The sequence below is a fragment of the Dipodomys ordii genome, unplaced genomic scaffold (genome assembly GCF_000151885.1).
Source record: "Dipodomys ordii isolate 6190 unplaced genomic scaffold, Dord_2.0 Scaffold38, whole genome shotgun sequence".
Lineage (NCBI taxonomy): Eukaryota > Metazoa > Chordata > Mammalia > Rodentia > Heteromyidae > Dipodomys > Dipodomys ordii.
The window spans coordinates 10,519,083-10,534,921 of NW_012267254.1; the positions used below are offsets into that span (position 1 = coordinate 10,519,083).

Sequence of the window (15,839 nt, forward strand, 5' to 3'; positions counted from 1 at the left end):
AACTAAAATAAACAAGTTTTAGAAGCCCTTCGAGGCCATCTACCTACCTCTCTTTTCCACAGAGCCTTCTTCAGCACAATGACCAGAAGGGACTGAAAGCCCTTAATGATTAAAATCAAGAAACCTTTTTTTTCTAGAACACAAGAAAACTGTTTGAGTATTGTGTTTTCTCAGAGTTGTTATGCTGTAATAAGAAAGCCATCAGAGAAGTTACTGTGCGGTCTGCCAAGCACTGACATTACTATGCTGAAAATTGGAGACAATCAAGTCAGTGTTCCCATTGCTTTGGAAATGCAGTCTTTCTCTCTCTCTCTCTTTTTTGCTTAATTTTATTTACTTTTTATTCTTTCAGCTATTTACTTTTCTCATGTGGACTTAGTTGAATTCTATCAGAACCAAGCACAGATGTGTTTGACAAGCATAAGATGTGTTGTCTTTCACAGAATCCAATTCAAAGTCCCTTGACCTCTGGGTGGGTCAATGGCAAAAGACCCAGAGGGATGCTGTTGTGGAATAGGTGAAGCCTAACCAGAACCAAGCCAAACTATTGTTTCTAAACTCAGAATCCAAATGTAACTGCATGCTTTAAGCAGTTAGTGGTGCCATCCTTGCATATGCTAAAAGACCAATCAACGCTAGCCATGTTTACCTGTTGCCTTCTATGGAAATATTGTTGAGAGGCATTCCATCCATAGAAAATCCATATTTCCCTTTGATGAGTGTGAAATGCAAGACGAGCAGAACCATGGAGTCAAAGTAGCAAAATCTCCATATAAACTAGAGCAGGCTCACTGAGTTGCTCTTTTTTCGTTGATTTCTAATGCTGCTACTAATTCACCATTCTATTTTCCAATCACTTGATTATTAAAAAGGGAGAAGCAAATCCGGAAGCCCCACCCTTTACAAGGTATCTGACTCACATAAAATAAGATCATAGAAATATTGAAAATTATGATAGTTCATCTGAGTCTTTAGCTGAGGAAGAAATAATTGCCAAGCACATGTTGAAGGTAGGGAAGATGCCAGCTAATGTGTCCATAGCCGTGACCCTCCAAGAGTATACACCATGGTGAGGAAATAAAGCTAACTGGGCCAGGTGCCAGTGGCTCATACCTGTAATCCTAGCTACTCAGGAGGCTGAGATCTGAGGATCGGGGTTCAGAGCCAGCCCAGGCAGGAGAGTCAGTGAGACTCTTATCTCCAATAAACCACCAGAAAAGCAGAAGTGGTACTGTGGTTCAAGTGATAGAGGACTAGCCTGGAGCTGAAGTCCTCAGGGACAGCCCCAGGCCCAGAGTTCATGCCCCACAACGAACAAAAAAAGAAAGGAAGGAAGGAAGGGAGGGAGGGAGGGAGGGAGGGAGGGAGGAAGGGAGGAAGGAAGGAAGGAAGGAGAAAGAAAAGAAAGAAAGACAACTGATATCTGAAGAATTTGAAGCCATTAGGATTCTGAGATAATAGAGAGTTTATCTCTGGCAAATCAAGAAAAGCTTCATGATAGTAGATGTCTTAAATAAAAAATCAAAGCAGCACTTAAAATGTATGTTATGTCTCTTTTTGTAGGCACATAACAGAAATCTACTCTCCATAGACTTTGATCATATAACTCGTACAGGGAAGATCTATGATGACCATCGCAAATTCACCCTGCGGATTCTGTATGATCAAACAGGACGACCTATTTTATGGTCTCCTGTAAGCAGATATAATGAAGTGAACATCACATACTCACCTTCGGGATTGGTTACATTTATTCAAAGAGGAACATGGAATGAAAAAATGGAATATGACCAAAGTGGAAAAATAATTTCAAGAACATGGGCTGATGGGAAAATTTGGAGCTATACCTACTTAGAAAAGGTAAGTCCATGAGTGGGAACAGATGAGAATACTAAAAGTGTACACAATTACCCTTCACTTGGTGAGGACTGCAGGAAGAAAAGCTTGTTCTTACTTTTTCTGTACAAGTAACAACAAACATGGTGAGCTTCTTCAACTGTTTCCAGTTGAAGTTTGCCTAGTCCCACCCTCTCCCAAGTACTCGTTTAAATGGAGGTGTGGATAATTGGTTAACTCTCTTCTCATTGGAGTGTATTTGTTCATGCTCTTGAAAAAAGGGAGCTTTAATATGAAAGCTCATACAGAGGGGAAATAGCTAGAAAATCATAAAGCTGTGTATTAATATAGCTCCACTCTGGTAAAGGGCCTCTCATGCAAAGCATAAGATATGCTAATTTTGTTAGCATAGTCATTGAAAGTTTACTTGTACACATTGGAGAACTAATTTTCAGAAGGAAGCAGTTTCAGGCCATGATAGCAGGGAGGCCTCATTGGAAATAGACTTTACTGTGTCATGCATCTCCAATAGCATCCATAATAGGAGCTTGCAGCCTCTCTCTAGTTTAAAAAAGAAAAAAGAACACTAATCCCACCTCATGAAATATTTATTTGTGAGGCCTCAGCCCCCACACAGCAAAATGGTCTCTGGTCAGATCAGTATGAGCAATCAGTCTCTGTCTGCCATCTCTATCTGATCTCCTAAGATGATACCTCATGTTTCCCAACTTTAGCCATTCAACTCAATTGAACTTTTTCGTCCTGAATCAATTCCTGAGAAATTTACAAAAGATTTTTTTCCCTAGAGTGTTCAAGGGTAAATGAGTTCAATAGAACTTACAGAAGTTCTTAGAAAACTCACAGCTTACATGACAAAATGTCACAATTTGTGCTAAATGATGCCAAACCTTTTGATACAACCCTCAAACATTTTTTTTTAAGTTTGCCAGGTACTGGTGGCATATGCCTTTCATCCTAGCTATTTTGGAGGTTGAGATGTGAAGCTCATGCCTCAAAGCCAGACTGGGCAGCAAAGTCTGTAAGACTCTTATCTCCAATTAACTACCAAAAAACCAGAAATGGAGCTGTGGCTCAAGTGGTAGAGTACTAGCCTTGAGAAAAAAAAAACTCAGACAGACCCTAAGGTCAAGGCAAAAAATATTAGTAAGTCAGTGATAAAAACTGTTTTCCTAGTTCTCAAAGTCAATTGCTGGAAAACGTACCAAGCTAGAAATAACTAGGAAATAGCTAGGAAATAACACTGAGTTAACTCAGGAGATAAAGTAGGGAGTACTTTTCTAATCCACCCAATGTTCTTAATTTCTGAAGAAATTTATAGAATCCATAATTTGTCTCATACACTAAGAAAAATGCAGTCTTACAGACCATGTCTTTCTTCATTTGAATTTCTATAACAAGAATGACTGACAAGATTCTATGACTAATATCTATAAAATGTCAAACTTTTAAAAAAATTAGTTGAATCCAAACATTGTTAGTGTATATACATAGGCAAAATATTTCTTCAAGCATATATTGACAGTCTTTCTATGAAAAACAGATGTCACTCCTTCAGAGCTGGCTTCATTAGTTTTTCAGAACTGAATGTGACACCAATGAGAAGATTATTTCTCTTTCCTGAATTAGCTTTTTATTTGAGGAAAAAAGACAATCTGAAACAAATCTAACATGAATTATTTTTGCTATGGAAACAATGGGTGATACTTCTTTTTAAACACACATACACCAAATAAATATATATACATACATACATACATACATACAGGAGTAGTTGTACACATCTATAATCTCAGTACTCAGGAAATGGAGGGATGAGTATCTAGAGTCTAAAGATTCCTTGGACAACATATGAACACCCTGTCTAAGAACAAAGAGTCAGCCTTGATGCTACACACCAGTAATCAGCTAGGAGGCAAAAGGCAGGAATTTCACCAGTTTAGAGACCAGCATGGACTACACCTGGGTGGGGCTAACAAGTTCAACAAGAAATGTACTCACTACCTTACTTATGTAACAGTAACCCCTCTGTACATCACCTTGACAATAAAATTTTTTAAAAAGAAAGAACAAAGGAAAGTTGGAGAAAACTAGGAAAGAGCAAGGGAAAGGGTGACATTCCAAAAGGAAATGTACTCTTTACCTGACTCATATATCACCTTTATAATAACAATTAAAAAGGGGCACGGGGAAAAAATCAGAACAAAAAATTTGTGAGACTAATGTCTACATTGGACAGAAATTTACCTTATTGCGTTATTGACATAGAACAATACATCAAGAAAAAAACCAGGGATTTCCAAAAACTAGTTTAGGGATCACTGGAACAAGCCAAATCATTTAGCCTTTTAGTTGACTTTTGTTTTTATTTCATGTTAAATTTGTTCTCCAATTAAAAAGGTAGTCCCTTATTTAATCAATCCTATTATGCAAAACTAAGAAGCTACATAATATATAATTATAGAATGGTTCCTTACTTTCAAAAACCAATTTATCATGAAATTGATTTTAATAATATTATTATCACCCATGATAATAACTAATTCACTGAATGGAGGTGGTGATTCAATTAAATAAGTTAATATAAAGCAGCAAGGTAGAGAAATGAAGTGCTTAGCTGGCACTTACTGCCACTTGAAAGTATAGAAAACAGGAAAGAACAAAAGAAAGAGGAAAGACAAAAGAAAGAAAAGCAAAGTGTTTTTGAAAAAGAAGGAAAGGTGTCTGAAATTGCACGTAATTTTTTCAGTGACTTGATGGCATTTTGGGACACTTTGTGTTCTTTCTCATTTCCCATTGTTTGTTTAGTAATATGAACTTTGCTGGCTCATTCTTTCCCTAAGACAAGAGCACAGCAGAGACACAGAGGCTGGTCCTTGCAGTATGTCTTAAAGTAAGAATTTACAAACTTAAAAACCTACCCCCACATACATGTAGCATTACTCTGTAAAGTTGCTTGACTTCCCATGGAGTAAATAAAAATTATATATATCGTGTTAGTGTGCAATGGTTTATAGGCATTTGGAGAAAAATAATTATTTAGGTAACGGCTCTTGTTGCTTAAATGATCTCTTCTCTATTAAAAAATCAATTATTGTTTCTTAAATTTTCTCTGTGTGCCCATTAATTCTCTGTCTTAATTTATGACACTTCTGAGTTAATTATATTTTGAAGCTAAAATTTTATATTACAGTAAATGTAAATCTTTCAGTTCCCTAAAATCATTCTTATTAACTTCATTTTTAATACATTTAAATGTATTTTATAATCATTTAATAAGATGCTGTAGTCTTACACATTTGCATGAAATTACCTATTTGGGGCTGAAATTTTTCAAAGGATGCCTACAGAGACAGAGTGAAGTCTTTAGCTTACAAGTGGCCTCACGCTGCCATCTGGTGGCCATTCATATGCTGTGCATTTTTCTACTCTAGAAATGAACAATAGAAATTTCTTGTTCAACTAAATACATGGTCATGATTGTTCTTTTTTCTTTGCGAAGATCACTGCTGTGATCAATTAAATAGTAGGGTCAATGAAAATAATAAAATCTTCACATTCCATTATTGAGCTAATAAGAAATGGCTTTATAATCCTACCTGAACACTGTGGTCACTTGATTGTTTCATAAGCATTGTTATTGAACAAACTAATAACAATGACCTCCCAGAGTGAAAAGGCAGACAAATAGAGCTAAATGCTATTCCAGAAACACAAGGCTACATTCATGAGATTTGTTATCACATTATCCACATTCTTGCTATTGGCAGAGAGCTTTAAAGGAGTAAAGCTTTAAAACATACCCAGGACCTTCTAAGACAAGTCAACATCAATTGTCACCATCCAGGAGCAAGATTCAGGCAGCAGTTAGTGCAAGCTGGAATATGAGTGCAGTAGGAAGAACATGATAATGCAATATAAAAAAAGGCTTGGCTGAAGCTGGATGGAACTAGATAATGGGGGGTGAGGGAGGGTAAATGGTAATTGTCCCTGGCTCAAGTCAAAAGTGACAGTGACAGATGTCACTTTTTCATGACAACTTGACAGAACAGAATGAAAAAGAGCTGGGAAATCTGATTTTCAGCCCAGAGGTAATGCAAAGTCATTTTCCACCAATTCTTTTATAAAGTCACTCTGCCACACCTTATCCCACCTCACCCCCTCCCACTTCCTGTCCCAGTCAGGAAAATTCTCTGCTGGTGCTATTGAGTTCTACCTTGTTCAGGAAAATCAGTTCCTACATCCATATCCAAAGGCACAAAACAAGATTTCCAAAGTCTCATGGGCACACACACACAAGTCCTAGAGCTTTAACTCAGGGCCTGGGAACTGTCCCTGATCTTTCTTGCTCTAGGCTAGTGCTTTAACACTTCAGCTACAGCTCTACTTCTGGCTTTTTGGTTCTTGCTCTAGGCTAGTGCTCTAAAACTTCAGCTACAGCTCCACTTCTGGCTTTTTGGTGGTTAACTGGAGATAAGAATCTCAAGTTCAAGCCCCGTGACCACCAACAACAAAAAATATGGACTTACCTGTCCTGTCCAGGCTAGGTTCAAACCACAATCCTCAGATCTCAGATTCCTGAGTAGTTAGGACTACAGGTGTGAACCACCAACAACCAGTGGTCTCGTGCTTTTTGTTCAGGAAGGTTTTCAGAGGTCACAATAATGGAACTGCAGACTGTAGCAAGCTGCAGGTTATTCACAGATGAAAAATTGACAGGATTGTGCACTTACCTCTGGTTCTTCTTACTACTGGTGAAAATGAAAGAAATAACTAGGAAGGTAAGATTGGGAGGATTATGGTTTGAATTAATCCTGGTTAGAAATTAATCCTGGTTAGTGTGTAAACTCCCTTCTCCACTGAGGCATGCACCTGTTTTCTCAAAATACTCTGGAGGCTGAGACTGATTCTAGGGTAGCCAAGGTTGGAAAGTCCATGAGATTTCATCTCAATGGAAAAATGGTACATGCCTGTCATCCCATAAAAGACAAGGATCCTAAAGTAGGAAAATTGCAGTGTAGGAGCATACTCAGGTGGGAATGAGCTTCTATCTCAAGTATTAACCAATGAAAACCAGGACTGATGTCTTGGTTCAAATGGTAGAGCACCAGCCCAACAAGCATAAGGCCCTGAATTCAAACCCTTGTACTGCTAAACAAAAGCCTATTTATTGTAATGGTATAATTTGTTTAGTTGTCTTTCTCCTCTTTTAAACTGTAAGTTGCATGAATACAGAGCAGTTATTGTATATTACTGTATACTCAAGGGTCTGCCACACTTGGGCCCATATATTTATGTTGAATAGATGAATGTGTATTTACTTTAATCTGCTCAACTGTAGAAGGACTTATGGTATTTTTGCCTTTGTCTTGTTTCAGTCTGTTATGCTTCTCTTGCATAGCCAGCGGCGTTACATCTTTGAGTATGATCAATCAGATTGCCTGCTTTCAGTCACCATGCCTAGCATGGTGCGCCACAGCTTACAAACCATGCTTTCAGTGGGATACTATCGGAATATCTACACTCCACCAGACAGTAGCACCTCTTTCATCCAAGACTACAGTCGAGATGGACGACTGCTACAGACTCTACATCTGGGGACAGGGCGCAGAGTTTTATATAAGTACACAAAGCAAGCAAGGCTTTCAGAGATTCTTTATGATACCACTCAGGTCACACTGACATATGAAGAGTCTTCTGGAGTGATTAAGACAATACACCTGATGCATGATGGATTCATCTGCACAATTAGATACCGGCAAACAGGTTTGTGATGAAAGGGTATCAATGTGTTTATCGAAATCGTATTCTCTTTTAGAAGATTTTGATGTTCAGAAAGATACATGCTAACCTATGACCTATGTTTAATGTAAAAGATTTTGCTTTTTGGTCAAATTAGCTTTCATTGAAAATTTAAAACATGTTATCATCATCATCCACCTGAAACTTAATTCTTTTGAAACATTCATTTGTCTTTCTCTCAATTCTCAAGAATGCTGCAATCTAATACCTGCTCAGAGTGTTCTTACTCCTTTCCCCACAGATGCAGTTATAAGATATCAATCTCTAAAACTAGCTCAAGCCCTATGTAACCTCTGGAAGATGGAACTGATGACAACACTTAGAACAATAGAGTGTATGTCATTTGGGGGGTTTATAACATGCCCAAATTGAGTTACTTTAATGCTGGATGTTGTGAAAACACTACCCTCTGAGTTGATAGCATGATATGAAAGCATTTTGGTCAGTGATTCTACCAAGAGAGCCTGCTCATAATATCAATTTCATCATCTCATGCTACTTGATGGGCTATTACTTCTGTAGTTTATATAATTAGATCATTCTAGAATTATTCTATTTAATGTTTTTTTCTGCATTTGGTGATTACCACTATAAGAACATGTATTTCTGGTGTAAGACATCAGAGGCTAATCTATAATATCTTATTGTGAATGTTAAAAGTGTCAATAATACAATAACATTAGAGCTTTCAGATTATTCCATATGTAGCACCTGGCTTTTTCCCTCATGATTTTTATTTTGATTTACTACAGGACCTCTTATTGGACGACAGATTTTCAGATTCAGTGAAGAAGGTCTTGTGAATGCACGGTTTGACTACAGCTACAACAACTTCCGTGTCACCAGCATGCAAGCTGTTATCAATGAAACCCCTTTGCCCATAGATCTATACCGATATGTCGATGTCTCTGGTAGAACAGAGCAGTTTGGAAAATTCAGTGTAATTAATTATGATCTCAATCAGGTCATAACTACCACAGTGATGAAGCACACAAAGATCTTCAGTGCCAATGGACAAGTCATTGAAGTCCAGTATGAAATCTTAAAGGCGATTGCCTATTGGATGACTATTCAATACGATCATATGGGCCGTATGGTAATATGTGATATAAGGGTAGGAGTAGATGCCAATATAACAAGATATTTCTATGAATATGATGCTGATGGGCAACTTCAAACTGTTTCTGTAAATGACAAAACTCAGTGGCGTTACAGTTATGATCTCAATGGAAATATCAACCTTTTGAGCCATGGCAATAGTGCTCGCCTCACTCCTCTCCGATATGACCTCCGAGACCGCATCACCAGACTAGGAGAAATTCAGTATAAAATGGACGAAGATGGCTTTCTGAGGCAAAGGGGGAATGACATATTTGAATATAATTCTAATGGTCTGCTGCAGAAAGCCTATAATAAGGTGTCTGGCTGGACTGTGCAGTATTACTATGATGGGCTTGGGCGACGTGTTGCCAGTAAGTCCAGCCTTGGCCAGCACCTCCAATTCTTTTATGCAGACCTTGCCAATCCCATAAGAGTTACTCATCTGTACAACCATACAAGCTCTGAGATTACATCTCTGTATTATGATCTCCAAGGTCACCTTATTGCCATGGAATTAAGCAGTGGTGAAGAATATTATGTAGCCTGTGATAATACAGGTACCCCACTAGCTGTCTTCAGCAGCCGAGGTCAGGTCATAAAAGAGATTTTGTATACACCATATGGAGATATCTATCATGACACTTACCCTGACTTTCAAGTCATCATTGGTTTTCATGGAGGACTCTATGATTTCCTTACTAAATTAGTGCACCTGGGGCAAAGGGATTATGATGTTATTGCTGGTAGATGGACAACACCCAATCACCATATATGGAAACAGTTGAACCTCCTTCCTAAACCATTCAACCTCTACTCTTTTGAAAATAATTACCCCGTGGGAAAAATTCAAGATGTTGCAAAGTATACCACAGGTATTTATACACTATAAAATGAAGCTAAACATCAGCTAACTGAGTGCTGTTTATTTTATCACATTATCTTGACACCTTTGTAAATATGTTTCCTCTTCCTGCCAGTTGGCCCACAAGTTTGCTTGCATTCACTATCTTCCTTTGTTTCTAGAGTGAACAGAGGGTACAGTGAAATGTGATGCTTTTGCACCCTGGTACATTTTTTGTCTTCCTTTTTAGCTATTTCTGTCTCGGTATTTCTTTCGTATACACTTATGGATCTCATTTCACAAAAGGAAAAATCAGAATTAGGTTATGTGAAATAAATTGAGCATCACAATCCATGTAATATTAGAATCACTACCTCATTAGATGTTTCAGCGAGGTATACTGAGCCTATATCTGTCATTATCCATGAGTCCAAAGGTTTCCCTGAAGTATGAAGAACATGAGTTTTACAGTGAATAATACTGAGGTGTGGGGGTATATCTCCACCTTCCCATTGTCTACACATGCTAAAGGCAGGAAAGCAGCTTTCAATTTTGTATGGGATTCTTTTCAAATTTTTTCTTTTAAATTTGTATCTTACAGACATTGGAAGTTGGTTGGAGTTGTTTGGTTTCCAGTTGCACAATGTGCTACCTGGATTTCCCAAACCAGAATTAGAAAACTTGGAATTAACTTATGAGCTTCTCCAGCTTCAGACAAAAACTCAAGAATGGGATCCTGGAAAGGTTAGTCAAAAAGTTTGAGTACCCTATATAGCTGAAAAAGAAGAAGAGCATTTAACATTATTCTTTACATATGTTTGCTTATTGATTTATTGAGACTTTTGGATATTCTTTGAAATATGCATGATTTGTGAGGAAGGAAACCTCCCTGTAGAAATTTGTGTTTTAAGAAAAGGAAAGAACATGAGGTTACTTGATGACTGCTGCATGATAAACAAGAGAGAACGGAACTTTTTAAATTTTGGAAATGATCTTATTACCAATGGTAATAATGGATTCTATAGAGAGGAAAATGTTACAGAGAGACCTGAAAAATATGAGTTTCAATGGTCAAGTAACATGGAGCATGAGAATGACTGAATAAGATTACTCTGATAATCACAAAGTAGGCAAACAGCAAAACCATGACATCAAATACTATAAGGAAAAAATTTCTGGAAAAAAAAGAGGAATATGAAAACATTCAAGAAAACAGATGATCTCATCAAGAGTGTCAGGTACACTAGAAATAAGAAAATCTAAGAAGATCTATGTATGCAAAAAGTGGTTTCAAAAAACTAAAGTTGAAATTTGGGTAGGATTTGAAATTTATGTCAAAAAATTATAAGAGAAAGGAAATTTCATGTCCATGCTGTACTCTTATCCTGCTTTGTAAATTACATATGTGTGTTTTTAAAATTAAAAATCCTTTTTAAAAAATATGTTCTAAATGTTGGCAATTGCAGGATATTTGGAAGTTTATTAGTCTTTATTTCTTAGCATGGTTGAAAATAGCCCAAATGAAAAGATTTTGTTCAAGTACACACAAAAAGATCAATGAATGGCTTGTTATTTTCCCATAGCCATTAGTACAGTCATAAGCAGTTAAAAGCAAGAACTATGCCTTATGTCTTTGTATACCTCACTGTGCCTAATGTGTTACTATATATGAAATAATAACATCTAATATCAGTTAATAAAAATAAAGCAACTGGGTGCCAGGAGCTGATGGTACACACCTGTATTCCTAGCTACTCAGGAAGCTGAGATCTGAGGATCATGATTTGAAATCAGCCTGGACAGAAAGTTCTGTGAGACTCTTAAAGGTCTGTGAGATTCTTATCTCCAACAAACTACTAAAAATGGTGGAAGTAGAGTTGCTAAAAAAAATTCAGGGACAGCATCTATGCCTTGAGTTCAAGTCCCAGGACTGGCACAAAGTAAAAAAGAAATCTTGGTTTGAGAGCAGCCTTATAGTTCTGAAATCCTGTGTCAATTCTGAACCTATTTTCCTACCAAGATAAAAGAATGCTAGGTAAACAGTCACCGGCTATCCTTTTCCCAACTTTGAAAAAGAGATTCTAGACTTGGCTTGTTTTGTTTTGTTTTAATTCCTCATGGGAAAATTAAAGAGAGAAGAAAACAACCTTGCTACCCCCCTGTGTATAGTACATGTTTAACTGTGTATTGCATCTGTCTTGTGTCTTTTCCTAGACCATCCTGGGCATTCAGTGTGAGCTCCAGAAACAGCTGCGGAATTTCATTTCTTTGGATCAACTTCCTATGACTCCCCGATACAATGAAGGGCGGTGCCTTGAAGGAGGGAAGCAACCAAGGTTTGCTGCTGTCCCTTCTGTCTTTGGAAAAGGTATTAAATTTGCCATCAAGGATGGCATAGTAACAGCTGACATTATAGGAGTAGCCAATGAAGATAGCAGGCGGCTTGCTGCCATTCTCAATAATGCCCATTACCTGGAAAACCTGCATTTTACCATAGAGGGGAGGGACACTCACTACTTCATTAAGCTTGGGTCTCTAGAGGAAGACCTAGTGCTCATCGGGAACACTGGGGGGAGGCGGATCTTGGAGAATGGAGTCAATGTCACTGTGTCCCAGATGACTTCCGTGTTGAATGGGAGGACTAGACGGTTTGCAGATATTCAGCTGCAGCATGGAGCCCTATGCTTCAACATCCGGTATGGGACGACTGTCGAAGAGGAAAAGAATCACGTGTTGGAGATTGCCAGACAACGTGCTGTGGCCCAGGCCTGGACTAAGGAACAGAGAAGGCTGCAAGAAGGGGAAGAGGGGATTCGGGCATGGACAGAGGGGGAAAAGCAGCAGCTTTTGAGCACTGGAAGGGTACCAGGTTATGATGGATACTTTGTGTTGTCTGTTGAGCAGTATCTAGAACTTTCTGACAGTGCCAACAATATTCACTTTATGAGACAGAGCGAAATAGGCAGGAGGTAACAAAAAAAATCTCTGCCTTTGCGTCACCAAAGACTGCCTGTTTTTAAAAACATGAAATGGTTTGTTGTATTGGTTTTCTAGATCAGAACTCTGTAAATGTAAATATGGAGGAAAAACATATCCAACTGCCTTTCAATGTGACGGAAGATGGTATTTTAATATTGTTTGTTTAAACTCTTTAAGAAATGACAGAGATTTTTAGTTCTTGTGTGGCAGTATTCAAAAGAACACAAGCTGAACTCCAACAGCTAAACAATGTTTTCTGGAAGCACCACATTAAATTTGTCAAGCCATGCATATGTTCAACTATACAGGAAGAACACAATGTTCTCTATCTCTATTGTGACATCAAGTTTCATATCTAACTATTGGCAGGACTTGCGAGCCTCTGGAAAAGGTGGTGCAATAGTATCTGAACCTTACTTACATCTTGAAAGACTGCCAGCCCTTTCACATTTTCCAGATCTGTTATAGGAAACTTACAAAGAATTGTAAAATGTCCTCAGACACCATCTCCTAGAATCAGGACCCATTTCCCTCCTTCCCCGGTTATTCCTCCTTGCTTGTTAAAGTAAATGCCATGTTGTTGTGCTGTGTTTTGGCGTGTGGTGGCTAGATTCTGTCTTCCATGCCTCTCTGTGGGTGTGGCAAGTAGCCTGAAGAGCCACTATTTGCTTGTGTGGGCATGATACCAAAATAGCTGGCAAATGTGACCTCTTTCACATGACTTGTTTGACTCAGTGTTTAATCAAATGGCCCAGCTGCATTGGTGTCGTGTAAACATAGATTTTTATTAACCTGGGTAGGAATTTCTCATTTATATATAGGGTGTGTTTTGGTCATAGTTTCACCTTAGTGATTCAGTATTTATACACTAATTCAATGGTTTTGTGCACATGAAAGGTAGTTTGCTAAAGTGTATGATCGTGGCACATAAAAAGAGGCTTTAGTAGGCACAAGGGCCTGGGATGCTGATAAGTACATTAACTACTACTGCAGAAATTTATAAGAGCTCAAACCTTAAAGAATAGTGAAAGTACCAAAGGGAAAATCAAACAAAATTTAACAGCAGTTATTACCATATTATTTCATCCCACTTAGTTTCATCTTTCAAATGTCCCATTCTGTACTGAACCTCTCTCAGACGTATTCAGAAAATTGAATTAAGTGAACCCTTTTCAACCTAAAACATTTCAACAAATTACATAGAAACAGATGAGTTTTTACAAATCCAAATTTCTATAATTATTTCATTTTCTTTACTCCATTTATTTTTATTTAGTCATGTCTTTGTCAAGGAAAATGTTATGTCCCAGGTGGGTTATTTGTTCTATGATCATTTAAAGTTTAGAGCTAGATCAGGATTGGTGTGAGTAACAACTGTATTTTCTCAATCTGTCTGACTCCTGCAGTAAAAGAAGTTCTTAAGTGTACTGGGGGATTTGTGCCCTGTGAAAAAGAGATAGTTTGTAAAATGCTGTGTAATTGTAACTTACAACAATGTGCCCAATAGATAATTCCCCTGAGCCAGCTTCTGCACTTTCATCACCCAGTCAGAACATATGCTGTCTGAAGGAGAATTTATGATGGAATGTTTGTTTGGATTTTTTCCAGCTACTACCTAAATACAGTATGGGGTTACTGCCTTGCTTAGTGATGACAGTTTCATTGGAAATATGTAAAATCAGAATCCTGGCTTGTGTTAAGTTTTTTAAGGAGTCTGTTTTTATCTCCTAAAGAAGAATGTGAGGAAAGGGGGAAGACAGTAGGGAGGGTATTCTCAAACATTTCATTTTTAAAATTTTCAGATTGGGACTATTTCATTCTTATATATGAAGCGGGAGAAAGAAAGAGAGAGACAGAGACAGAGAGACAGGGAGAGAGAAATTCATGGTGAACTCATTTCTGTATTTGGAAGCACACCAGCTCAAGATATCGATAACCCAGAATAAAATCATATCGTTGAGTTTTTCCTGAATCAGGCCTGTGTTTTCTGTATAGCATTTATCCAAGTTGGAAATCTGAAATCACTCACAAACTTGCTGAGAATTTGAATACCTCCACACTAACCTAAAAATAGACCTTAATTTCCTAGACCTTCTGATGTTCTTTAAAATCAGTGAGAAAATAATTTGTTAACTGTATATAAAGAGTTCATTAAGTGTGATGATGTATTTTATCTCTAATCCAAGATGTCAATATTAGAGTCTATTTTAGTTATATTTTAAGTGATTATACTTTTTTGCAATTCGCTGATGATGTATCATTTTCAAACTGCTTTAAATATCATTAGAAACAAATATTTGGAGCTTTTTACTTAATAGTAATTATCTTGTACTGTGCATTTCTAGTTTGTAATACATATTTAGTTAGTTTGTGCCTTTAGTTTCTTAACATTATATTTGTATTATATTCAGGAAATGCACTTTTAATCACTTACAACTGTGATTTAATACTGCCTTGAATTATTACTCTCTTTAAAACTCCCAAAGTTTGGGGGAGGAAAGAAAAATAACCCAAAAGTTTAGCACTTACAAGTAGTAAATCTAAAAGAAACATTTTGGAATTTCTTAATAAGAACATGAAGATAATTGAGTAGATAATGTCCTATTCAGCAGGATAGAAGGAATGCCTTCACTGACTTTTATTTCTGAAGCTTAAATTAAGGGGAAAAATATTCATTTGTATTTCCTGATGAAAGCAAAACAACTTTAAGAGAAATATATGTATTTCTCACACCCAGAAGACAGGTGGCTGACACTGCATAGCCACCATTCAAATAAGTCAACATGAGAGCACATTAATTGGACTCTTGCTTGAAGAGAATGCTGGGATGGAGGCAGGGAATTCTCTAATTGCTTCTTTCCTGAGGCCCAATCCATTTGCACTTTTTTGGTTTTTGTTTTAATTTTCCTCTTGCACTACTGTCTAGAAATCCAAATGAACTAAAAAGTTCAAAGTTGAAGAGATATTTAAATGCATTTATTTTTAGTTCTCATTCTAATTGTTATTCATCATAAGCATGAGTCCTGAAGGAAAGGAAAATAAAATTCAACTCATACTTTCAGCCAAACATTTACCATAGAAAGAAGTATATGTTTTATTTTAAACCCAAGAAAAATAATGTATAAATAAGTGTGTCATTTACTGTCAACTTATCTAGAAGATCTATAATATATAAACTACATATATATAATATAATGTATACAACATAGCCAAATGTATGAAAACTTGACAATGTATAATTTGGAATTCACATGCTACCTAC

At 37.1% G+C, this 15,839-nt stretch overlaps 1 protein-coding gene across 2 annotated transcripts in view; it reads left to right on the top strand.

Annotated features, from left to right (window-relative positions):
• Tenm1 (teneurin transmembrane protein 1) overlaps nt 1-12,669 on the top strand; it is a 621,649-nt gene extending 608,980 nt beyond the window's left edge. For both annotated transcript variants that reach the window (XM_013018086.1, XM_013018087.1), the window contains 5 exons: nt 1,564-1,860; nt 7,233-7,620; nt 8,409-9,629; nt 10,200-10,342; nt 11,813-12,669. In XM_013018086.1, the coding sequence (XP_012873540.1) occupies nt 1,564-1,860; nt 7,233-7,620; nt 8,409-9,629; nt 10,200-10,342; nt 11,813-12,571 (2,808 nt within the window). In that variant the 3' untranslated portion in view covers nt 12,572-12,669. The remainder of the gene's footprint in view (nt 1-1,563; nt 1,861-7,232; nt 7,621-8,408; nt 9,630-10,199; nt 10,343-11,812) is intronic.
• Nucleotides 12,670-15,839: the final 3,170 nt, after the last annotated feature.